Here is a 26,496-nt window from a genome sequence, read left to right on the forward strand (position 1 = left end):
CCCAGGAAAGAGAGGTGCGTCACAATGGACAACTTAAATACCAAGTCTTTCCTAGACAGAGTTTTCCAAACTAGTCTCAAAAATTTCTTAAAAGAAATTCTTAATCAAAACAAAAATAGAACTTTGCTTGGAATATATTAACAGAAAACTAGATACTACAAAATAACAAACTATATCAAACGTATATGCGTAAAATAAATAAAAAATAAAAATAAAAATAAAAATAAAAATAAAAATAAAAATAAAAACAAAATAAAATAAAATAAATAAATAAAAACAGAATCAAAATAAAAGAAATACTAACCGTATTCCCCGGCAACGGCGCCAAATTTGATATCGCTGTCATTAGGCGATCAAATTACCACTACTTTAGCAACTTCAGTATTGCCAATTTGTAGTGAAGAAAATAGTTAGGGTTAAGATAACCCTGAGTCGTCTCACAACGAATACGGAATTGATCTAAAATATTTGATTCTCAAAAATGCAATTTAAAACTAGCAACTATAAAAATAGGGGGTTTTGATATGCAAAAGAAAATGACACGGAAGATTGTAAACACAGTAATAGTAAATAGGCCAATTCCACTGCTTTTTCTAAATAAGATTCTTCATTGGTTATCTAGAGATTATTGTTAAATTAATTATTGTTGTTGATTTACAAATAAATCAATGTAAAGACTCAATTCATTTGTTGGCATCCTCACTTTTAATCAAAGTACAGTCTCAATTAAAAGTGAGAATTATTAGATTGTCCATAGTAAATTCAATCAAAGTACAGTCTCAATTAATTTTACTATGCCTAATCATGTCTATTCCTTTGTTTCTTTACCAAATAGAAAACTTAATTAATCAAAGTAAAGTCTTGACTAATTTTAGTTAAAGTAATTACCTCTAATCAAATTAAAGTCTCAATTATTGGCAAAAACTTATTTAATCAAATGAAAGTTTCTAAACAAAATCAAAGTAAAGTCTCAATTTAATTTAAAAACCTTTTAACTCATATGATTAGCATGCATGTAGATTTAAAATCATTATTTTCTATTCGATTGAGAAGCAAAGGACATAGATAAACAAAAACCACAACAATAATCAAAATAACAAAACATATAAATTCATCTAACCTCAGAATCCATTTAAGAAATTACAATGGAATCAACCCTTAAAGCTTAGCCCTCCATGGCTTTGATGGAATACATGATGATATGAAAGAAAGAAAATAAAAGAAGAAAATGAGAGATGTGGTGGAGACGGTATCTGCCAAAACCAGAGAGTTCTAAGTGTCTAAGCTGTAAGCTGTAAAAATTGTCAGTCCCTCGTTTCTGCTCCCTTAAGTCTCTTTATATAGGCTTCCACTGGACTTTGGGCTTTATCTGTCAGTTGCTAAAATCTTTTATTTTTATTTAATTAATTAGCAACTTAATTTCTGTCCAATTTCCAATTCTGCCCCTCTTATTTAAGCATTTTTACCAAATTGACCAGAGTTTGACCAGTTTGACCAGAGTTTGACCAGTTGACTGCCTATCAGATGCTGACACGTGGCAGTGCAGATTCTCTCTCCAGAATTAGGGTTTCACTCTCACACTCTTCTCCTTGGCTGCGCGGCTGACGGCGGCTGCTCCGGCTTCTTCTCCGGCGAGCGTGGCGCGACGTGGTGGTGACGGAACAGTAGCGAGAAGCTGCGCGCTGTTCGCGCTGGCGGATGCGTTGCGGAGAAGGTTCGCGGTGGTGGTGCGCGGAGCTGCGATGGAGTTCTGGTTCGCGCGTTCTGGTTCGCGTGCGCTGCGGAAATGGTGCAGATTCCGGCGAAGAGTGCTGCTGCGGTGGCTGCGGAGAAGACGAACTCGCGCTTTGATGGAGGAAGATGGTGGCGGAACAGTGGCGTTCTGCGCGAGGCTCGATGGAGATGGTGGTGGCGTGATGGATGCTCGCGGGAAGAAGGAAATGGCGTCGCGATGGTGGCGAGAAGATGGAAGAAGATGGCATTGTCATGGTGAGCGCGACGGAGAAGATGATGGAGAGAAAATGGAGCGCGCGATCTGTGGTGGAACTCCAGTGAGTTGACGGTGGAAGGGGATGCCATGGCTGAGGCGCGAGGAATAACTCACGGTCTGCTGCAGATTGGTGGTGGCCGGCGAGGTTGGCGGCGGCGGCTGCCGTGGAGATGGAAGGAGAGGAGAAAATTAGGGTTAGGGTTTTGGGAGATGAAGATGATGACGTGGCAGAATCTGATTGGTTAATTTGGTGAGGTGGGGATTATGACACGTGGCGGCTTATGGTTGGCTAATCTTAAAAGGTGGGGATTGCCACATGGCATGATCTGGTTGAGTGGAGTTTAAGTGGTAGGAGGGGTGCAACTTAGTGAAAACTGGGGGTGCAGAACAGGTTTTTGTGGTCCACTTTAAAAGGGGTGTGCAAATAAAACCTGGGGGTGCATTTAGCTCCTGATTTATTCTTTTTCAGAATTTCTTGATTTTGGACTTATTTTGTAACTTTGAATATTTCAAAGTCACATTATTAATTGACCAAAAATAAATTCCAGCTACATTAACAAACGTTAGAATATCCAATAATATTTTATGCAACTAAAATCAATTTTTACGCCACTTTTACCAAACTTACTCAATAAATCCAATAATCACAAATCCTAATTAAATCAATTTTTAAGCACAGAAAATTCAATTAAATCCCCAAATTTAAATATTAAATGAGGGCAAAAATTTGAACTCATCAGTGAGACTAACTAACTCCTTAGAGTGTCAGGATGCAACCTTACCTTGAATCCTTACCTAGTTATACAGATGGGGCACCATCATGGACACCCACTAACAAGGGCCATGGAATTACGTCCCGACCATTGAAGCGCAACCCTGAAAGTCTCACCTAGAGACCCCAAGGAATTACGCACTGACACGGACCAACATACATAAACAGCCAAGAATTTACACATACGTTGCACATAAGATTTCAAACCAAAACCCATAAACAAATCCCCATTTCTCATATGTTGAATCATTACCAACTCGTTATTCCCAACCATGAGTAAAGTGTTTCTCCTCATACCAACCATACCAAAGGTTTACCAACCATCAAGATTCATTATTGCTCATGCCAAGTCTGTGACCACACGCACATATATATGTATCCAACTTCTCATGTACAATTCATGTAGAAATCATGCCAAGCTCACAATTCCCCCACATATAATCTCCTCCCAACAAGCTCGCTTGGGCACAATTGCCGCCACTGCCATGCCTGTAACAATCGTATTTTGCACATACCAACAACAACACCAACCACCTCAAGCATTCACAGCAACATACCAGTTCAAGAATCATAAAAATATACCGCAAAACAGTTTACAAACACAATAACAGAGAGATTCTAGCTTCCCGTACCTGAACAAGCTAGCTGGAAACCTCAACACTCAAACTGTAGAGTATGAACAGCTTCTAGAATGGACTCGGAGTTGGAAAACAGTGTGAGAGTGGGTCATTTCGGAACCCTAACAACAACTTATGAAAACAGGCCAAGGAAGGAAACTACGAGTCAGAGAGCACTTACGTGAGCTAAGAATAGGGCCAAACAGAAAGCGGACTGAAAGCACAGCGGAACCCTAATAGAGAGAGCGGTTGTGGCTCTAAGCACCAAGGTAGCAAAAATCTGAAAAGTGTGGAATTAGGTCAGACTCGGGTGGCTTTATCTTTTGGGCCAGCCCTAAGGTCCAATAACTCAAGGACAACCCTTAAAGCTTTAGGGCAAGAAATCTGGGCCTTACAGATATCTTCATATATATATATATATATACATATATATATTGAATCGGTATCCAACCGGTAAAAAAAACAAATAATGAATGAATTTTTGTATTACGCATGGAGTTACGGATAAATAGTATGCATGGTGAAAGTATCGCTCGAAGTAATGACAATCACGTTATTTTGTCGGTCAAGACAACTAACTAATCAAATTAGGCTAAGGTAGTGCTCGTTTGTGAAGATTTTACAAAATCAGCTGATTTGCGCAGATGGATTCATCAAATTTTTGCGTTCCTTTTTAAAGATTGAAGAGTATATACGTAGACGGATTTGTGAGATTATACAAAACTTTCATCCTTCCAAAATGCGAAAATTTATAAAGATATTAAATAATTTTACAGTTTCAACCATCTTCAATTATAAAATATATTATTCTTAAATTATAATTTACGTATGATTTATTATTATAATTTATTATATATATATATATATATATATATATATATATAACCGGTTATATAATTAATATATATATATATATATATATATATATTTTTTTTTTTGTTAATTATGTTAACCGGTTACGTATATATAATAAATTATAATAATAAATAATTAATATATATATATATATATATATATAAATATATTTAATTAATAATAATTAGTATAATATATATAATAAATATTAATAATTAAAATATTATTAAAAATATAATAATTAATAATATTTATATAAAATGATTATTATTGTTATTAATTAATAAAAGTTATAATAATTAATAATAATTATAATAAACTGATAATATATTTAATTATTATTATTGATTTATATATATATATATATATAATAATTAATATATAAAATATAATTAAAATATTCTTAAATTTTAACTTTTTAATTTGTTTAGTTATAATTTTATTAAACTTTTATTATAAAGGGTATTTTGGTAAATTTAAAATTTTGTCTATTATAATATTTTTTTAATTTATTATATCAATTAAATCACTCACTAATTTTTATAAAATTTATTTCCAAATCTACTCACTTTATCTTCTAAATATACTCAAAAAAACATACATATTCATCCCCTTAAATCCACACAAACTCATATTCACATTCTTTTTTTTTTTTCTCAAATCTATCCTACCAACCGGCCTAAATGATGAAGGCAATAATTAATGTGATTGGCCGAAACAGTGGATTTCCTCAAAACATAGTTTCTAATGAAGCGCTTGTGACGCCCGTGACTTCTATCCGTTGGTTGCGCATATCCAAGAGACAAATGCTATATAAAAAAGTGAACCTCTTGGGCAAAACCGAGGTTCTGCATTAGTGCCATCACAAAATGGGGTTCCTCGTGCAACTTGTGGCTTTTATATTACTACCTTTGTTAGCGAGTATGAGAGCTGAGGATACTATTAACTCATCTCAACCCTGTGATTTTCGAGCCATATTCAACTTTGGTGACTCCAATTCAGATACTGGCTGCATGGCCGCAGCATTTTACCCTGAGGTTTCGCCATACGGTCAAACTTTCTTCCATGAACCTGTTGGCAGAGCTTCTGACGGTCGTCTTATCATAGATTTCATCGGTAGTCTTTTCAATTTGTTTCTCTTCCTTTTCATTAAATTCCTTTTTTTTTTTTCCGTCACGAAATCCTTTAGTCCAAATGGTCAATAGATACAATCTCCTTCACTCACTACACTGTGAGATTGCTATTAGCGGAAAAGGTTTTCATAAATGGAATACATAATATATTAAAGTATCATCCCGTAACATCTGAACACATACTGTATATAACTACGTAAATTAATTTCTAATAACAAGTTTGATTATTTTCAGTCTGTTTCCCTCTATTTTTCAATAACACAGATTAAGAGCTGATACAAATTCATACATCCTACTGATTCTCTCTCTTTTTTTTTTTATCATTACAACGACACAAATTCATATTTTGTCTATCATTTTATTTGTCATTACTAAGATTTATTTAACTTTATAATTACTAAATCAACCTTGTCAACTTGTCTAGTGTTGATTGAGTGTGAAAAAATTCATATTAATCTTGATACTTAACGAGTAAAGTGATACATTAAAAACTGTAAAAGAATTACGTACTTTTATTGCAATCAACATTGGAAATAATGATTTGATGGCATTTATGATTGCAGCCCAACATCTCCGTTTCCCATTACTGAGTGCTTACATAAACTCAATTGGAACAAGTTATAGGCATGGCGCAAACTTTGCTGCAGGTTCATCAACCATTAGGCGGCAAAATAGAACAGTCTTTGAGGGTGGCACTCCTTTCACTTTCGAAATCCAGATCGAACAGTTCAACCAGTTTAAGCAACGCACGGGAAAGTTCTTCAATCAAGGTTTTTCCGACAACATTAATATACGCATAATATATATAATAATAGCTTATTCTCCATTTTAACGAAATCATATCATATTATAGTAACTTAAATGTGTGCGTGTGTCTGCAGCGAGGAAAAACTCCTTCAGAAGACACTTTCCAAGGCCAGAGGACTTTGCAAAGGCTGTCTACACATTTGATATCGGTCAAAATGATATTGCTGCTGCTATTAACAGAGTGGGCACAGAAGATTCTCATGCAGTGATCTCAGATATTGTGGAACATTTTGCAGAACAAGTTGAAGTAAGTGATTGAAGTTGATGACTTGTGTTTATTTTTATATTTCAATAATGGGACAAGTGGCAGTTAATTAATAATTTCAGAAGTTTTGTAAAATTTGTTTTTTCATTTTAACAAATATCGCTTCCTTTTTTCAGTATTTACATAAACTAGGAGCAAGGACATTTTGGATACATAACTCTGGTCCCATTGGTTGCTTACCAGTGGCCATGCCCGTGCACAACAATGCCACCAACCATACTCAGGAGGCCGGTTATCTTGATCAAAACGGCTGTATCAATTATCAAAACGACATGGCAAGAGAGTTTAATAAAAAGCTGAAGAATTTCGTGCTTAAACTAAGAGCAAAGTTCCTAGATGCCTCTTTCATTTATGTAGACATGTTCTCCGCTAAGTATGAGCTAATAAGTAATGCTAACAAAGAAGGTAACCCTCCCGCACCGACGTCGGTGAATCTATCGATAGTTGCAATCCCATGTGCAAATTTTATATTATTTCTCTCGTCCATTTTACAAGGAACTTTAAAAAGTATTCAAAATCTGATGATAGAAAATAGTAATATTTTAAAATATTAAATTGAAACAATCTCTTAAAAATAGCAAGCAAAAATTATTTAGTCATTCTTTTATATTTATATTTGGGAAGTATTACATTTTAACGTATGAGATTTCAAGGTCAAATGAGGGAGTGTGTGGATGGAATTAATTAATGTTGACATTGATGAAATGTAGGATTCGTGGAGCCTTCAGAAATCTGTTGTGGGTATCATAAGGATGGTTACCACTTGTATTGTGGGAACAAAGCAATGATCAATGGCAAGGAAGTCTTTGCAGGTTCTTGTGGTGATCCTTCCAAGTACATTAGTTGGGATGGAGTGCACTACACGGAAGCCGCAAACCGTTGGATTGCCAATCGAATAATCAACGGTTCCTTTTCTGATCCACCACTTTCACTTACACACTCGTGCCGTGCCGTACCCATTTAGTTACATTTAATTACCACCTTTGTGAATCTATTGCAAGGTGTTTTGTTTAATCATAATTTAAATCTTTTACATTTCTCTTTTATCATGGATGACTGAGTCACTTTCAGCCATGATTTGTTTGTTATGTTGTTCCCTGTTTTATAAAAAAACATATATATTAATACATATTACATTTTCTTTTATTTGTTAGGTTTAATAATACATTTTGTCGTTATATATCCGTTATTGACATTTTTTTATGAATATCAATGATATTTTAATGAAGGATACATATATATATATATATATATATATATATATATATATATATATATATATATAGATAGATATTCTAAAAATGGATAATTTTAGACCGAAACATCCATCATCAGTAGTGATGTTTGTGTTTGCATTGAAGTATATTTTGATGTTCAGAACTATTTGTTGTCTCATTTACATTCATAATTCTAGTTATTAATATTATTAAAAAAAGTATTTTTAAAATGGTCAATTCTTCTTAAAAGAATTCATGTAGTTCTCTACTAATATTGTAAAGGTATTTTAGATAATAGGTCTTTTTACTCTACAAAATTGTTCAAGATATCTATTATGATTATTTTTGTACTATAAAACATTAGAACATAGTTACTAAAAATTTTCATATTACATGATTTTTTTTAAAAGATTTGTTAAAAAAATTTGTTAGAAAAAACTATTTTTCTACTATTTTTTCTAAGAATCTTAATTGGCAGGTAATTCTTTCATAGGTAATTATTTCCTACAAAATTATAAAATTCGTAAATATTTCCTACAAAATTTGTTATGAAAAGTGTTTTATACAAAATATTTTGCAAAAAAATTGACAGCAATTTCCTATAATTATTTTTCATAACAAAATTTATAAGTATTTCCTAAAAAAAATTCAAAACAAAATTGGCAGGAAATATGAGTTTTTTTTAATAATGAATGATAATTTCTCTATTGACATGGAGATATATTTTACATAATGTTTTTTTTAAGTTATAAATTGTTTGTTCCCCAAAGCATTAAAACTTTGTATACATGTATTTTTCTTTTAATAAGATTTGTGACCTAAGTTTTCGAATCATTTAGCTTTCAAATGCATCTAATGATACTGAATTGCAGATAATTGATTTGGAATTAACAATCATTTAAGTGATGATATAATCACTATTAAAAAACTCATTTCTATCAATTTTATTTTGAATTTTTTTTTAAGAAATACTTATAAATTTTGTTATGAAAAAAAAATCGTAGGAAATTACTGCCAATTGTTTGCAAAATATTTTGTATAAAACACTTTTTACAACAAATTTTAAGAAATATTTGCGAATTTTATAATTTTGTAGAAAATAATTATCCACAAAAGAATTACCTGTGAATCAATATTCTTAAAAAAAATAGGAGATAAAAAGTATTTTTAGTAGTGAATAATAACTTGACTTAAAAGAGATAGTGCAACCAGTTTGTTAACTAACAAATATAAAGCTTCAATTAAAGACATTGAAAGACACATTAATATTGAGGAATGACAAATCAAATTTGTAAACTAATGTGTTGGTTCTTTTATTATTTATCTTCGATTTTTGAATGTATAACGTGATGTGTTTGAATGCTTTCAATTTGTAATATGTATGAAAATTGATGACCATCATAGGAAACATGAAATGTTATTAGTTGACATGTGTTGTGTTGTTGTACACATTTAAGTTAGATATGTTATAATAGTTTAGGTTAGAAATATTTAACATAATTTAAAAAATAAATAAATAAATTATCATACCCTTGTTATTGGACTATTAATTTTATAAGATAATGCAGAGTTATTAACTTTATTAAAAATTACTATTTCATTTAATCATATTTATAGAATTTAATCTTATTTACTCCTATTATCTATAAATTTACTGTTTATTTCCATCACAGACACAACAAACACAACAACTTATATAAAAGTATTTTTAATGTTTTTAGTCTTTTAAAACATTGATGTTTACAGGATTCAAAGAATATTTGCTACACTCATCCATCTAAGTGATTGTTGTATATCTTGGTTAAGAAGTGTATATAATTTTGTTTTACCTTGTGTAATTGGAACACTTTCTCTTTAAGGGCTCTACATGTCTTAATCCATACTTTTTTTAAGCTTTCCTTTGTTTATAAATTTATCATATATATTGTTGTTTTTTAGTGTATAAGAATAATTATGCTTTATCAACTTTTACTATTAAAAATTATCATATTAGATAAGATTTTTATTAAAAATTTGTTAAAAAAATTTGTAAAAAAAGACTTTTTTCTACTATAAAATTTGTAAGTATTTCTTATAAAATTTGTTGTGAAAAGTGTTTTATACAAAATATTTTAAAAAAATTGGCAGCAATTTCCTATAAAATTTTTTTCGTAACAAAATTTAGAAGTGTTTTCTACGAAAAAAATTTCAAAACAAAATTGGCAAGAAATATGAGTTTTTTTAGTAGTGTTTCTTTTATCCATTTATATATGTCTTCTTCTTCTTCTTCTTATTATTATTATTATTATTATTATTATTATTATTATTATTATTATTATTATTATTATTATTTATTTTTTTATTATATTTTCTAACCATTTATTTATTATTGAATAATTGAAAATTATTGACTCGTGATACGAGCATTAAAATAAATTTCGCATTCTCAACACTAAATTTGTATAATGTAAAATAAAACTAGCTAATTGTGTTTAATCATTTAATTTTATTAGATGCCTCATCTTACTGTTTTTATTTTCTGATAATGATATAAAATGATTTATTTTACTGTACTAATTTTACTTAATATTTTAAATTTAATATTTTGTACTAAATTTTAGGGATTACTATAATGTATCATCTATTTTTTTTATTTCAATTATTTTTCTATTTTACTTCATTTCTTAATTATTGTAATTTTTTTATAAAATAAAACAAGATCATTTAAAAAAAATCGTAAATATTTTACAGAATAGCTTTTAAGAAAAACTTAAAACAATTTATATGCAATTAATATATTTTAATATGCTGTAACTACTTATAAAATTATCTAAATCAATTTTAAAATTTTAAAATTTGCGTCAAAAAAGTAATTTTAGATAAATAATAATATAGTTCTTACAGTTTATAAATAAATATTCAAGATTTAATTTTATTAAAATAAATTTTAGATAACTTTATATTTAATATATATATATATATATATAATAAATATATTACAGTTTTATTATAACAATTAGAAAAACTTAGAATTAATGAATGAATATTTCACAGTATTTTAATATAAAAAATTTAGTGAATAATTTAAAGTAAATATAAAAAAGTGATTACAAATATTAAGAAAATGTTTTAAACAAGAAACGAATTAAAAGAAATTGAACTTCTTCTTTTTTTACTAACAAATTTTAGCTCAATAGTTAAGAAGAAAAAAAATGATCTCATGTTTTATAATTTGAATTATACATTTTAAAAAAATATTTTATGAAAAACATATAGAAACATTAATTATAAAATATTATTTTCAAATATAATATAAATAAATATTTGTTCATTATTATAAAATGTAATTTCTAGTTATAAATTTTAACATTAATATTTTATTTATAAGGCTTATTATTAGTTTTTAATATATGATTAAAAAAAACATCATGTTCATATAAATAAAAATATATAGGTGTTTTTATAAGAAAAAATAAAATAAAAACAGTGTTTTTTTATTTTTATAAAATAATAAAACAAATGAATGATTGTTTGAAACGTAACTTCAACTAGAATTGTTTATCGATTACTTGTCAGAGTCTCAGAGGAAATACACTACATTGTATGTTTTGGATACCAGTTTTAATAATTAAGGAATTATTTTGTATCATAGTTCAAGGAAGTCTTCATGTTAGGTTTTCGATGGAAACAAAATTGATTATATTGGATGAAACACTAGTTATGAATAGATTTTGCTTTAAAGCATAACCTTCATTCAAAGAAGGAAATCTAAGGTTAATTATCTCAATCTGATTATCAGGTAATTAGATTAATTAAACTAAAGTCCAACTAGATAAAACCCATGAACCCTAAATATGAAAGACAAATTTTATGAAGTACATGATTATGTATTCTTGAACATTTATTTTTTGACATTTGAGATTAAATTTCGCATCAGAGTGTCTTTTGTAAGTATCTCTCCCTTTGTTCGAGACGTTCAAAGACGAATATTGTTAAGTTCTATGACGTAGACTTTTAACATTCTCTAAGAGACTTCGAAAAATACACTTCTACCTTCTAAAAACACTTGTTGAATGAAATACAAGTTCATAAAATCAAGTGACTAAAAATATTTATTCTCAATAATATACTGATAACTTCAAATCAAATATCTAAAAATGATCACTTATCATAATATTTTTTATACATGATTTTGTATGTTATTTTTAACTATTAAATTTATTTGAAAAGTTAAATTATTAATTATAAAAAATATCGAAATTATTTATTGCAACAAATATATAATGATTTTTTTACATAGATAATTTTTTTTTCAAAACTCAATACATTATATTATTATTCATTTCATTTTCAAAAAATATTTTATAACAATATATATATATATATATATAATTTTTCAATAACATTTCATTATTTATTATAATTATTATTATTTTGTGTCAAATATAATATATAAAATTAATCAATCTTTTTATATATATTATAAGATTTATTTTTATTAATAAATATTAAATTTTGTTATAGAATAAATATCGTGCACGCGTACAAGTTGTGAGAACAAAGCAATGATCAATGGTAAGGAAATCTTTGCAGGTTCTTGTAATGGTCCTTCCAGTTACATTAGTTGGGATGGAGTGCACTACACGCCGCAAATCATTGGAGTGTCAATCGAATACTCAATGTTCAGATCAACCACTTTCCACTTACACGTGCCCAGTCACTAAACATTTAATTACCACCTACGTAAACTATTGTAAGGTTTTTGTTTAATCATAATTTAAATCTTTTACATTTCTATTTTATTATGGATATACCGATACTTTAACTTGGATAATATATCAGTGTCTGACACATATCGTGTCCGATACTTTAGTATACTTTAACAATACTTATCAATGAAATATTTAATTTACAAAATCGTAGTACACTTGTCGCAACCGAAATGGCAACGAGACGACAAAAAACAAAAAAAAAGGGTTTGAAAAGAGATTTGGAGTCGTCACTATAGTTATTACTAGGAAACTATGAAAAACTATGAAAATAAAAAGTCTGCGAAAAAACCAGATTTTTGAATCCGGGAGTCGATTACGTGTAGGGAAGGTGTTAGCATCCTACAACGCCCGTCCAAAGGAGATACCCTTAATTAAACATTCAAAGTTGATAGTGGTTTTCAAAACAGTAATTTTCCCCAAAAACTATTTATTTTTTATTTCTGAGCTCGACAAGGATTGACCTTGATCCTACTTATTCTCATTTAAAGTGAGAAATCATGGTTACACAGTTCTTTAAAAGATATTTTGAAAACTATTTTAAAAATATCAACATTTTTAAACAATGATATATTTATTAAGAACTACGTGATCCTTGATTCTCCATTGTGACATACGTAGAAACAAGGTCAGTCCTTGTTAGGTTCACTTCCAAAAAAAAAATCAAATCATTTTCCAAATAGTTTTCAAAATATCTTTTAAAGAACTACGTAACCATGATTTCTCACTTTAAATGAGAATACGTAGGACCAATGTCAACCCTTGTCGAGCTAAAAAAAAATATTTTGTTTCTTTTTAGTATTATTTGTCTCATTATTTTTGGAGAAAATTACTGTTTTGAAAACCACATCAACTTTGCATGTTTAATTAAGGGTATTACCTTTTGACGGGCGTTGTAGGGTGCTAACACCTTCCCTACATGTTAGTTTTATATTTTTTGGTATTTTTGAAAATTAGTGTGACACGGTGCGGACGATCGGACAAACACTAAACGAAAAAGAAAACTATTTTTGGTATTTTTGAAAATGAGTGTCACACGGTGCGGGCGACCGAACATACACAATAAAGCAAAGGAGAACATTTCTCATTTTTTAGATTTTTTTCTATTTTTTGTAATTTTATAATTTAAAATATTCTTGTTTTCCTTTTTTTTAGAAAATTATAAAGATAGAATTTAATAAAAAATGATAAAAGTGAAAAAACAAAAATAGGAGGGTGCATGAGTAATGTGTGAGGTGCATGAATTAAATGTGATGTGGTTATTAAAGGTGGGAGTGCAACGAGTAAAAGCTGAAAGTAGAGTGAACCTAGAAGGAGGGGTGTGAATTGTGAAAAGTGGGGTGCAGTCAACAAATGGGGACCAATGACATAAGGAGTGCAAAGCGTAAACAAAAAGGGTGCAATGAGTAAACATAAACAGATACAACATAACACAGGAGGTGCAAGGCTAGTAAACATCCAGGTACACATAGCATAATCTAATACTATATACAATTGTGAACTAACAAATGACAACTTCTTGAATATTTTAATATTTCTGAACCATTTGCATTCAAAATTTACTTTCTACAACAGGAAAATATGACTACGTGTCAACCTCTTAGAATTTTGAAGATTAAAAAATAAATCAAAAAGAAATCAGCCTCACATTATTTTGTTCTCACTCTCTGTGTCCAACACACAATATCATCCTCTTTCAAACTTCTCTCTCTTTCCTAAACCTCTTCAGCTTATTCTCTCTCTTTCTCAAACTTCTTCATCTTCTTCTCTCTCTATCTCAAACCTCTTCAGCTTCTTCTCTCTCTTTCTCAAACCTCTCCAGCTTCTTCATCTCTCTCTGAATCACTCACACACAACACTATGGCGAACACCACATCTTCAGCTTCATCTCTCTCTTTCTCACTCACACAGAACACCATCTTTCTCATTTTACACACTTCTTCACCTTTTTTACGAGACTTCATCTATGTCTTTTTGACTCAAACATTCAGATCTACTTAAGTGAGTTTTCTTTATGATTTCAGTTTTTCTTCAGTTGAATGAAATGAGTAGAAGATGGGTCACGGGCAAGAATGAGAACGGTATGTAAAGTATTTATTTTTACTCAACTTTCAATTATTTTCATTCTTCTCAATGAAAAAAAAATAATCTTTTTAGTTCTTTTCTGCTGGATCTCGAGTTTTGATCTCGATTTTGCTCTTAGATCTACTTTGTATTTGTTTTATTTTTGTGTTGCATTGATGTTTTGCTCTCAAAATCATGAGCAACGTGAAGAACACAAAAAAGGTAACAACTTTTCTGTGATTTTTCGTTCTTCTACCATATTTAACTAATCTTCTTTGTTGTATTTCTCTACTAGAGGGATGTTTTGCTTTCAGATCTACTTTGTATTTCTTTTATTTTTGTTTTGGATTGATGTTTTACTCTGAGATTCATGAGCACTGTGAAGAACACCAAAAAGGTTACAACTTTTCTACGATTTTTCATTCTTTTACCATATTTAACTCCTTTTCTTTGTCATATTGATATTTTGCTCTCAGATTTACTTTTGTGTTGTTGTATTTCTGTGTTAGATTGATGTTTTGCTCTGAGATTCATGAGCACCATGAAGAACACCGAAAAGGTAACAACTTTTTGTGTTGCATTGAATTTTGCTCTCAGAATCATGAGCATCGTGAAGAACACGGTAACAACTTTTCTTCGATTTTTCGTTCTTCTACCATATTTAACTAATCTTTTTGTTGTATTTCTTGTTGGATGAATGTTTTGCTCTCAGATCTAATTTGTATTTCTTTTATTTTTGTTTTGGATTGATGTTTTGCTATGAGATTCATGAGCACTGTGAAAAACACAGAAAAGGTAACAACTTTTCTATGATTTTTCGTTCTTTACCATATTTAACTTCTTTTACTTGTTATATTTATCTGTTCAATGGATGTTTTACTCTCAGGTCTACTATTGTTTGTTGTATTTATGTGTTGTATCGATGTTTTCCTTTAAGATTCATGAGTACCGTGAAGAACACCAAAAAATATCAACTTTTCTGTGATTTTTCTACCTGTGTGTTGCACATCTCATAATCATGAGCACCGTGAAGAACACCAAAAAGGTAACAACTATTCTTCTTCTTTGCGATTTTTTTTTCGTCTATCATATTTAACTACTTTTCTTATTTGTTGTATTTTTTCTATTTGATGGATATTTTGCTCTCATATTCATGAACATGGTGAAGAACACAAAAAGGTAACAACTTTTTTTCTTTTCTATGATTTTTTGTTCTTCTACCATAGTCAATTATTTTTCTTACTTTGTAGTATTACTCTATTAGATAGATGATTTTCTCTCAGATTCATGAACACAAAAAATGTAAGAACATTTTTGCTTCTTTGTGATTTTTTGTTCTTCTACCATATTAAACACTTCTCTTTGTAGTTTTTTCTCTATTGGATGGATGTTTACTTGTGAGATTCATGAACACGGTAAAGAACACCAAAACATTAACAACTTCTCTTCTTCTCTTTGATTTTTTGTTCTTATACCGTATTTAACTACTTTTATTTGTAGTATTTGTCTGTTATACCAAGGTTTTTCTTTGATATTCATTAACTAATTGAAGAACGCAAAAAAAGGTCAATGGTTTTCTTCTTCTGTCTTATTTTTTCTTCTTCTACCATATGTAATATCTAACTCATTTTCTTTGTAATATTTAACTGTTAGATCAAGTTTTTTTTTTGTCAGATTCATTAATTGATTGAGGCAAGGACATCCGTGAAGATTTTCTGCGAAATGGTTCAATGAACTCATTGAACAATAGAAAAAATGTGAAACATGTTGAATCAATATTTATCTACGAGATGACTTAGATTTTTTAATCATGTTTGATCAATAATTATCTTTCAAAAATCTCTTATTTTGTTATTAACATAGTTCATTAACAATCTTTCAATTTTAAAACTTTATTCATTTTTTTTCTTTAATTAACATAATGCAATAACAATCTTCAATCTTCATAGTTGTATTTTTGAACATTATCAAGATATATTTTTTTATATTTAATTATTTTATCATATGAAATTATTTAATATATAATATTGAATGATTGTAATATATTAATAATAGTCAATAATAATATTTGATTTTTAAAACTTCATTCTATTTTCTTGTCTTTTTTTTCCAAATTTTCTTCCTCACAGACCACACCTGCAATGTTTTTTTTGGAAAGATGAATATGGTGGGTGTCTAAGAAGAATGAGGGAGCCAAAAGGTGTTTGTTGAAGATGCGAAACTGTGCCCAAGACATTTATGCAATTGCTAAGAAAAAAGAGCACATATGCCTATGTGGGAAAATTTAATCTTGGTGGAACATTTACGTTTGACAGAGGTCATAAGAGCACACAAATTAATGCAAAAATTTAATCTTTGGGTAGAACATTTATGTTTGACAAAGGTTGGAAATGGCATGTTGGGAGAATGCGTGCATTGGAAGATACAACATTCATTTAATGTAGGGAGGAAGTGTCATGTCCCAAAAAAAAATTAATTGATGCTCTTCATAATTAATGTTTTGAAGTAGTAAGTATGATAAGATGACACTTTAGTAACCTTTACAAAGTTTCTTCGAGAATGTAACCATTTTTTTTTAAATTTCATAGTTTCTTAGAGAAGGTAACTAATTTTTTTAAAATAAATTAAATTAAAATTTGTATTACAATAAATTAATTAGGATTTAGTGTGGATTTTATAAATATTATATGATATTTACTTAAATTTTTCGTAGCCTTGAGAGTGAATAATTTCAAATATAATTTTAATTTTATTTGATAAGATAATATTAATATTTATTATTTGAGAATTATGATAGTGAAGTAAATAAAAATTATAAACTACAATTTATTTTTAAAATAAATGCAAATCATAAAGGTAGAATCCAAAATTTATAAATTTTCCAACAAACAAACTTAAAATATAGAGCTCATGCCCCGATAAATATTTATTAAAGTTTAATAGGTTAAATCCATAACACACATTTTAAAAATTTCAGTAGAAAAAAGATTTATAATTTAAAATAAAAAGAAATACATAATGGCCTAGTTTGTAACTAACAAATATTTTTATATAAATATTAATAGTTTCTCCTTTCTATAAACAAAATTAGGTATTTTATAATTTTTGTTTTAAGAATAATCATTACATATTACATATTTTTTTGAATCTGATCAATTAATAATTTCTTATTAATTAATTAATAATAATAATAATAAATAATGCAAATGAAATTACTTACTTTAAATACATTTATTTACCAAATTAAAAATTAAGAGTTTTATTTTTTATACCTAGGTTACTGAAGAAGTTTTTTATATTTTTCAAAACCTATTTTTCATCCTCCAAAAATTAAAAGATGTTGAGAAGAATAAAAACAACTTTTCAGTTTCTTCCAACACTACTTTCAAGGTAGACTTTTGTCTCTTCCATCACGATTTTATCATTAATTAGCATTAATTACGAAGAAATAAATGACTTTTTGTGTGTCTCAATGCAATGTTATATTTAAATTTATTGTATTATAATTTTAAATGGAAAATGTTTTAAAAGATCTACCTACCTTCTTGAAAAAAGTTTATACTATGTAAATGACTAAACAAGGCGAGAAATATTTAAACAAGCGGTAGAAGAAAATAATTGTTCTTCTTATACCATATCAGCATGTCATAGAATCAGAGATGAAATAAAACTTCATAACGAAGATAGCTTTATTGATTAGAAAAGTACAGTTTTTCCAAGATATTTTACAATTTTAAATTTCAGTTTGAATATTTATAACTTCAACGTTTAAAGATTCATGAGTTACGAAATGTCATCTTTGTTTACCTCGATTTTCAATATTCCTTTAATTGTTAACTATGGAGAGCTTTTACTTGTAAGTCTCTTAGTTTCTTAGCAACAATAGTTAATTAGTAAAAATGTTTTATTTTCATAATATATCAAGAATTGGCGTTTTGAAATATTTTCAACCTTTAACTTTTAACAATTGTTAATTCATACAAAATTATTTTTTTCTTAATTTTCAATGTAGCTTCTTAAATAAGCTTCAAAAAAATCAATAATTACGTCTTCCAATATATATATCAACAATATAGAGAATGAATGAAAAAATGTTGGTCACACTACCAATGAAAAACTTCTCATATTCTTTTTGTCTTCCAACATTTTTGTTGTTAAATATCAACAACTTTTTGTCTTCCAAGAATTTTGCATCATTGAACTTCGGAGAACATTAATTACGAACAAAAGCAATTCAATATTTTCTATCTCAATGCATTGCCAACATACAATAAGGCAGATTCACATAAATGAAGAAAATTGGCCTTTTCCAACACTTATTCATTTTTAATTATAACTCTATTTATTATGAACAATAACAATTATAATTTGTGGGACTCAATGCAATGTCAAACATCAATCAAATTTGGAAGACTAGAGATCTTGCACTTCAAATCTTTATTTTAAATTTTATTTTTTAGATTAATCAATTTTAAAAAGATAAATAATGTGCATTACATTAATTCAGTAATAGTCTCATTAAATATTCTTCATTCTATCACTAAAAACCTTATAATACTTCATTTCAGGATTTTTAAAATAGTGTGATAATGCATTCAGGGTTTTTAAAATAATGTTATAATGTATTGTAAAGTGTTGTCGTATTTTAAAAACATATTTTTTGTACATAATATTTGGTATGTTTGACTTCGGTACACAAAAAGACAAAATTTAGACTACTATGAAAAAAAATTGATAAGATTTGAATCTAATATTCAATATATTTCATTTTTTTTCCATTTATAGTTTTAAAGTTTAAATTTTATTATTTTTAAATGACATTTATGAACATTAATAAAACAAAAATGATAATGTAGGAATATTACATTTAAAATCAAATGTTTTTTCAATTAATGTCCTTGGAAATAGAAGGTTTCAACATTAATTCCCTTTCATGTGTATTCTTTCGAATATCAAAGAAGATCTAATTTATTTTATATATATATATATATATATATATATATATATATATATATATATATATATATATATTTGAATATTTAGATTACATTATTTCTTAATATTAATATCTTAATAGATGATGCATAACTTATTTACAGGAGTATTCTTTAAAACTAAATTAACATATAATTAGGGTATAAGGTATTTCAAAAAGTGTCATTTGTAACACCCCATTTAAATAATATCCTTAATTTAAATGCAATGCCACACATATAGGGTAGAAGAAACAAATTCAGGAGTGTAACCACTACTCCTTACAATATCCATAAATAAAACTAAAAGAAACCAAAGCACACTTCGATGCTAGATACAAAGTATAATACAAGAACTTGATAGTAGTTATTAAAGTACTAACAGACACAATAGTACATGGGCCGTAGCCATATGAGAAAGCCCAAGATAGTAGAATCCAGTCCAGATGGGCTACGCAATGAAACCAACACTTCCCTGTTGACCACAGGTGTTCCTCGCATCTGCTCACATCAACACGTTGATGATCATCGCAAAAAGAGAGAACCACACAACATAACACATAACAAATGACAGAAGGGTAAGCTAGAGCCAAAAATAGTTTTTATTATGCAATCAGATACACTTTCACATTCAATTGTACATACATTATCCAAGCATGTTATGACCTTCCAGACAATACACTAAGACTCGACACGACTCATCCGGATACATATAATCTAGTCAGATTCAGCGGATGCTTGTACTTGTGGTGGATTTCTCTGCTCACCCTTGAGCTAAGTGTTACAATGTCTCAATCCCCCCATACAAGGTTAGCCCTTAATGAGTTTCAGGCCTCCTGCTACTCTCACCACAAGAGTCAGTCCGCTCTAAGGGAGACTAACTGACTCCTTAGAGTGTTATGATGCAACCTTACCTTGAATCCTTACTAAATTATATAGATGGGGCACCACCATGAACACCCACTAACAGGGGTCATGGAATTACGTCCTGACCGTTGAAGCACGACCTTGAAATCTCACCTAGAGATTTCAAGGAATTACGTACTGACCACATACCAATCATATCTAAACAACCAACTAATATTATCATGCATATCCCTCTCATGTCAACCTTTATAACTAACCCCTTTTATATTCCAGGTCAAACCATACAAACTCATCATCCTCCATACATGAATACAAAATTTTATCTCATATCAATACCATGCCACTTTCATAACCAACCATTTCATGTTCATTACATGCCAAGAATTATCCAAGTTCATCATTCACAACTCATACACCCTCCCACTCATGCATATTCATTCATCTCATGCCATTATATAATAATCCAATCAAATACATGCCAAACATCCAAGAATAGAGAAAATATCACACCATAACGTACTCTCGCCCAGCTCTTCGCTCAGGCTGAAGGGTCTCGCTCAAGCGAGCTCCCTTCGCCTAAGCGAGAGCTCGACAATAGGAATAATGGCCTTCTGCACCGTCTCGCTTAGGCGAGACCCCCTTCGCTTGAGCGAGACATCCTCTCGCTCAAAACAAGGGTTTGGTCGCCTGAGCAACAACTCGCGTGGAACAGGCTTGGGCGAGCCTCTGCTCATCTCGCCTTGGCAAGGCAAGCTCGCTTGGGCAAGATTATCAGTGTTCGCCACTGTTCGCACCTACATCAACCATACACATATACCAAACAAAAATAACCAGACAGTCTAGGCATCCACAGCGGCACACAAACTCAAGAATCATGAAACCAAAAATAGCACAACCACAATCACACCAGACAAGGAGGTTCTAACTTCCCTTACTTGGAAAATGCTAGCCAAACGACCTCAACACTCAAGCGAATGAGCATGAAAGTTTTCGAAGCAGATTTAAGAGCTGAAAACCCTAACACAGATGAGGTACGAGATTACTACAAGGAACTCTAACAGTAATTACGAAGAACCAAACCAGAGAAGAAGAGTTTGTGTTGACGAACCACTTACGTGAGCAGAAACTAGGTCGAGCTAAACTTTAATTTGATTGAACTTCAAACCCTAGCAGAGCTCTAGGAAGAGAAAAGGAGAGTAGGCAAGTTACTATTTTGCAAATGAGATGGGTTAGTTTGCCTTAAAGGCTTTAGACACCCTATGGGCCAATACTTAGGTCCAACAGATGGGGCTAGGCTCCTTTAAATTTTTAGGACAGAAAAATGGGTTTTACATCATTTATCAATTTTAAGTATATATAAAATATACAAATTTTATATCATGATGTTGATTTTTGAAAATATTACCTATTGTTTATTTATCATTAATCATAAATGTTTAATCTTTTATTGTTGTTCAATAATATTAATTATTAATTAGAATTAATAAAACTAAAAGGATAGTTTAAAAATATTGCATTGGAACCTAAAATTTTCTTCCATTAATATCTTTGAAACTATTGATCTAATATTAATTATCCTGCTTATATTCTCAAATTTATATCAATTTATAATTAAATTTAAATTTAAATTTAAATTTATATAGAATTAATGTAATATTATCATTTTATAATTTTATACAATTTTACATTATATTGAATTTTTTTTTTCATTTAATATCCTTGAAAGATGATCTCTACATCTCATAGTCCATTTTTCAAACATTAAATAATAGGTAATATTATGTAATATCACTACAAAAAAAGTTAAATTTAGTAGGGGATTTTTAACAGAGGTTATAATAACCCCTGATAAGAGAAACACATAGCTGGGTTTTTTCAAACCCCTGATAAGTTTCAATGGTTATTTAATGAACCACGGTAAATTTTCCTCTTTTCTATTTTTCATATAGTTTTCATTTTCCCTTTTTTCTATTTTTCATTCATTTCATTTTTCCTAGTGAGAATGCAAGCTAGACCTAACATCTTGATGTCTAAACCTAACATTCAACTCTGAGTTACATAGAAATAATTTCACTCTTTGCATATCTGAATCACAACTTCCGATTTTCTTTCATCCTTTTAGATTTCTCAATTTCTCACATCATAAATCTCTTACTTGTCTAATTCATGGCCAAATGTTTGTTTTCAAGTGCGTTTTCTTCTATATATGTGGTATGTTTAACACTGATTGCTTTGATACCTGTGGTGTCTGTATCGTGGGTTCACGGCGGTTGCTTCAGTGGTTAGTGGTTGCTTTGGAGGTCCGCTGCTGCTTTGGAGGTTTGTGGTTGCTTCGAAGGTCCGTGACTTCTTTGGAGGTCTACGACTACTTGTGCTAGTTTGCTCTCACTTGCTACATTGCCTAAATGCGATGTTTATCATTTACAACAGACATAACCGAGGGCTTGGTTTGGGCATGAGTTCAGAGTTAATTTTGTTGTATGTGTGTTTACAAGAGATATTTAGTTAATTGAAGACCTTGTAAATTCTGACGAACTAACTTTAAATTCTAATCTATTTATAATACAATTCAAAGAATCACAAAAGGCAAAAAATTACACGTGTCATTTTCTCTGAATTTGTTGAATTTCAAAATTTTTTATTTTTTTACCTTTTAAGGTAATTTAGACACGTGTCATCTTCTAAACCCCTCTCAGCCATCTTTCTCGCTTTTCACCACACTCACGTTAATCATTTCTCTTGACTGACTCTCTGTCTTCATTTTCTCTCTCTGTTTACGCACTCTTCACTTCTCACCTTCCTCAAACCCTTCACTTCCTCTCTCTCTTCACTTTCTCTCTCAAACCTTTACGCGCTCTCCACTTCTGTCCTTCCTCAAACCCTAGCCACACCTCTGCCTCCGAATCCAGCTCTCTACCTCCTCCTCCACCTCAGTCGCTCCTTCGTCAAACCCTAGCCACACCTCTGCCTCCGCCTCCAGCTCTCTGCCTCCTCCTCCACCTCAGTCGCTCTGATTCGCTCTTCCTCCACAAACGCGACACCAAATAACGTTCTCCACCTCTCTTCACTTTCCCTATGTCGAACCCTAACCTGTTTTACGCATTCTCCACTTCTACGCCATCGACCTCCCTTCCTTCTCAACTTCATTCGACCTTTTTACCGCGTCCAACCATCTCCACGATTCTCTCGATTCGTACTGTTTTAGGGTTAACATCAATTTTTTTTGCTTCTAACTAATTTTTTGGTTTGTTTTGTTTGTGTAGATGGTTTTTTTGCTTCAGACACTCTTCCTGCACAAACGCGATCCACCTCTGTTCTCTCTGAACTTCATTCGACCTTTTTGTTCTGTCCACGATTCTCTTTACTGAAACCATGTCCTCTTTTGTGCCGCATGAAACGCTGTCCATTGGAAACGCACTCTCCCCCTTTCTGCCTCATCAAACCCTAGCCAGCTCTCTGACGCCGCTTGAAACGCGATCCTCAAACCCTAATTTTTTGTTCTTAGACTCAGTGAATCCAACTTCGTTAACATCAATTTTTTTGTCTTCTAACTCTTTTTTTGTTTTGTTTTGTTTTTGTAGATTGTTTTTGTTCTTTTGTGCGCCCATCTCTCTCACGCCGCGTCAAACGCTCTCCATCGCTCTTTGGTAATAACTTTTATCTCTTCACTTTTAATTTCAAACCCTAATTTTTCATTTCTTACTCATATTTTTCTTTGTGTAGATTTTTGTGTGGTTCTGTACCTTTTTAAAACCTCTCGATTTCTCTGTTGAATCAGACTCAAACCCTACCATTTGAATCTGATATGTTGCCTATTGCATGTTTTATTGGTTTCTATTAACTGAGAAAGTTGCTTCACTTCTTAATCTTTTTTATTGTTAATGTTTGCTCAAATTTCATGCGATTATACATCAACTTTCAAGAAATCCCACCATTTCAGGTTTGCTTAATTCGAACCCCAAAATTTGAGGTTTATTTCATTTTTATGTTAATTTTATATTTTATGTTACTTCATCAATCTGTTATGTTGTTTTAACTCATTTTTTTGTTTTTTTTTGTTTATGTAGGTTGTTTATGGGTTCATTCCTTCATTAACTCTAATAAGATAACTTCATCCTGACTTCCACTACGTATTCCAGTTGCTGACTTCCACTGCTGAGGAGAATATGTTTTAATCAAAGGAATTCCTTTAATATGTTGTATTGTTTAATTGTTTAATTCATGTGTTTTGATTAAACATGTCTTTCTTTGTTATTGATTTTCTGATGTCTGATGAAGAAGTTTGAGCTTGATCTTATTGTCCCTCAACTTTAAATGCAGAATCTGTTGCCATTTTATTTCATAAGATAATTTGTTGTTGATTCTTTATGAATTATTTATGAATTTGTTTTATTGATTTATTTTGCCTATTTCATGTTTTATTGGTTTCTATTAACTGAGAAACATGTCTTTCTTTGTTATTGATTTTGTGATGTCTAATGTTCTTTGTTTGATTCTTAATTGTTGTATCTTTGATTCAAAGATCTTCCATACTATAGTTTTAAAAATTTATTTTTGTGGCCTATTGCATGTTGTTGATTAGTTATGAATATTGCATTCCCTTACTTTTTTCATTAGTGGTATATTGAAATCAGATCTTTATCTCCTATTTTCGTTGATTTGTCAACCTCTTACAATATTTAAAGTTACTTTTTGTTTTCTTTTTGTACTGCTTTCTGCCATATTTCCTTTTATTGCACAACATTGAGCCATGTGAAAAACAACTTTTGTTCTTTTTTGTGATCTTCGTATTTTTGTCAGTCACTTCTCCCAATTTTTACTCCATTTGTTTAACCTAAACCACACTTTGCGTGTTGTTTCAATAAATATCTTTTTTCGTATCAAAATCTGATTTTGCTTTTGCAGATTGTTTCTAAATTTGTGAAATGAAAACCAGAGCATGCGTATGGTGTTGTTTTGTATTTATGATCTTCCAATCTATTCTTTTTATGTTTTTATGTTTTGTACAAATACATTTCTGCAGACCTTTCTTCATTCCTTACTCTACTCTGATTTCCCTCATTTTCCTCATTCCTTCAACCATGTCTGTTATCCAAAAACACACTCACTCTTTACAAGAACTAAACCCTGAGAAGGAGAGTTGGAATATCCTTGCAAGAGTTGTAAGGTTATGGTTTGTTGAAGATTACACAAAAGGAAAAACTCCATTTTCCATGGAAATTGTTCTTCAAGACCAAGAGGTATCTTCCTTGAACTATAAACGGCTTTTATTTTTTGACTTTTCCTAAATTTTTTTTTACCCAAAAGTTTAGATATGTTTTTGTAAGTTTAAATGTGCTTCTATTTTTTCATTTATGAATCTTTTTTTTCAGGGTGTACTAATCCATGCATCTGTTAGACGCACATTGATATACAAATTCCAGTCTGAAATCAAAGAGGACAAGGTTTACACCATCCAATCTTTCAGAGTTTCATGTAATGGTGGTTCTTATAGAACCACAAAACATGCCTATAAGATCAACTTCCAATTTGGAACCAAGGTCAATATGGTGCAAAGTACCTTAGTTCCGAAAACTACAACTTCATACACCCCTTTTTCAACCATCATAGTTGATGGTTTTGACACAGATTACTTAGTTAGTAAGTATGTTTTGCTTATTTTTCTTCATTTTTTTGTATAACTTTTTGTTAATTTCTTTTCTTTCTTCTTCCTCTTTCTGTAGATGTGATTGGGATGTTTACTGGTGTTGGAACAGAGCGGGAGCTAGAGAAAGCTGGTAAGAAAACTAAAATGAATGTCATCCTTATTGAAGCTGATGTGTAAGCAGATTTCATTTGTTTTTGTTCTTTATTGTTTTTTATTTTTCTTCATGTATTTCATCTGCTTCTCTTTTTATGTTATTTTTAACATTCAATAGTTTGCAACTGGAGTGTACTTTATTTGGTCAATATGTTGATATGTTAAATGCATTTCTGGCCTCTGGAGAGGATCAACATGTTGTCATTGCTTTGCATTATTGCAAAGTGAAGACCTTCCAAGGTAACTAACATAAACCACATTATTACAGTTGTATTAATGAATAAAAATCTTTTTGACATTTTCTCTTTTGTAGATAAAGTTTCTATTCAAAACTGTATGAACTGTACCAAGATTATCTTTAACTGTGATGGTAAAGATGCAACCAAGT

The 26,496-nt window shown here is 30.1% G+C and overlaps 2 protein-coding genes across 2 annotated transcripts; both read left to right on the forward strand.

Annotated features, from left to right (window-relative positions):
* The first annotated feature begins 5,044 nt into the window (after positions 1-5,044).
* On the forward strand, positions 5,045-7,568 carry LOC114184186 (GDSL esterase/lipase At5g14450-like). The gene is made up of 5 exons (XM_028071458.1): positions 5,045-5,350; positions 5,931-6,137; positions 6,249-6,421; positions 6,556-6,844; positions 7,150-7,568. The coding sequence occupies exons 1-5, from the start codon at positions 5,104-5,106 to the stop codon at positions 7,401-7,403; spliced, it is 1,170 nt and encodes a 389-aa protein (XP_027927259.1). The 5' UTR covers positions 5,045-5,103; the 3' UTR covers positions 7,404-7,568.
* A 17,821-nt stretch (positions 7,569-25,389) lies between these two features.
* Positions 25,390-26,132, forward strand: LOC114184495. Its single transcript, XM_028071804.1, has 3 exons — positions 25,390-25,548; positions 25,681-25,948; positions 26,032-26,132. The coding sequence occupies exons 1-3, from the start codon at positions 25,390-25,392 to the stop codon at positions 26,130-26,132; spliced, it is 528 nt and encodes a 175-aa protein (XP_027927605.1).
* The last annotated feature ends 364 nt before the right edge of the window (positions 26,133-26,496 follow it).

Source organism: Vigna unguiculata, chromosome 5 (genome assembly GCF_004118075.2).
Source record: "Vigna unguiculata cultivar IT97K-499-35 chromosome 5, ASM411807v1, whole genome shotgun sequence".
NCBI lineage: Eukaryota > Viridiplantae > Streptophyta > Magnoliopsida > Fabales > Fabaceae > Vigna > Vigna unguiculata.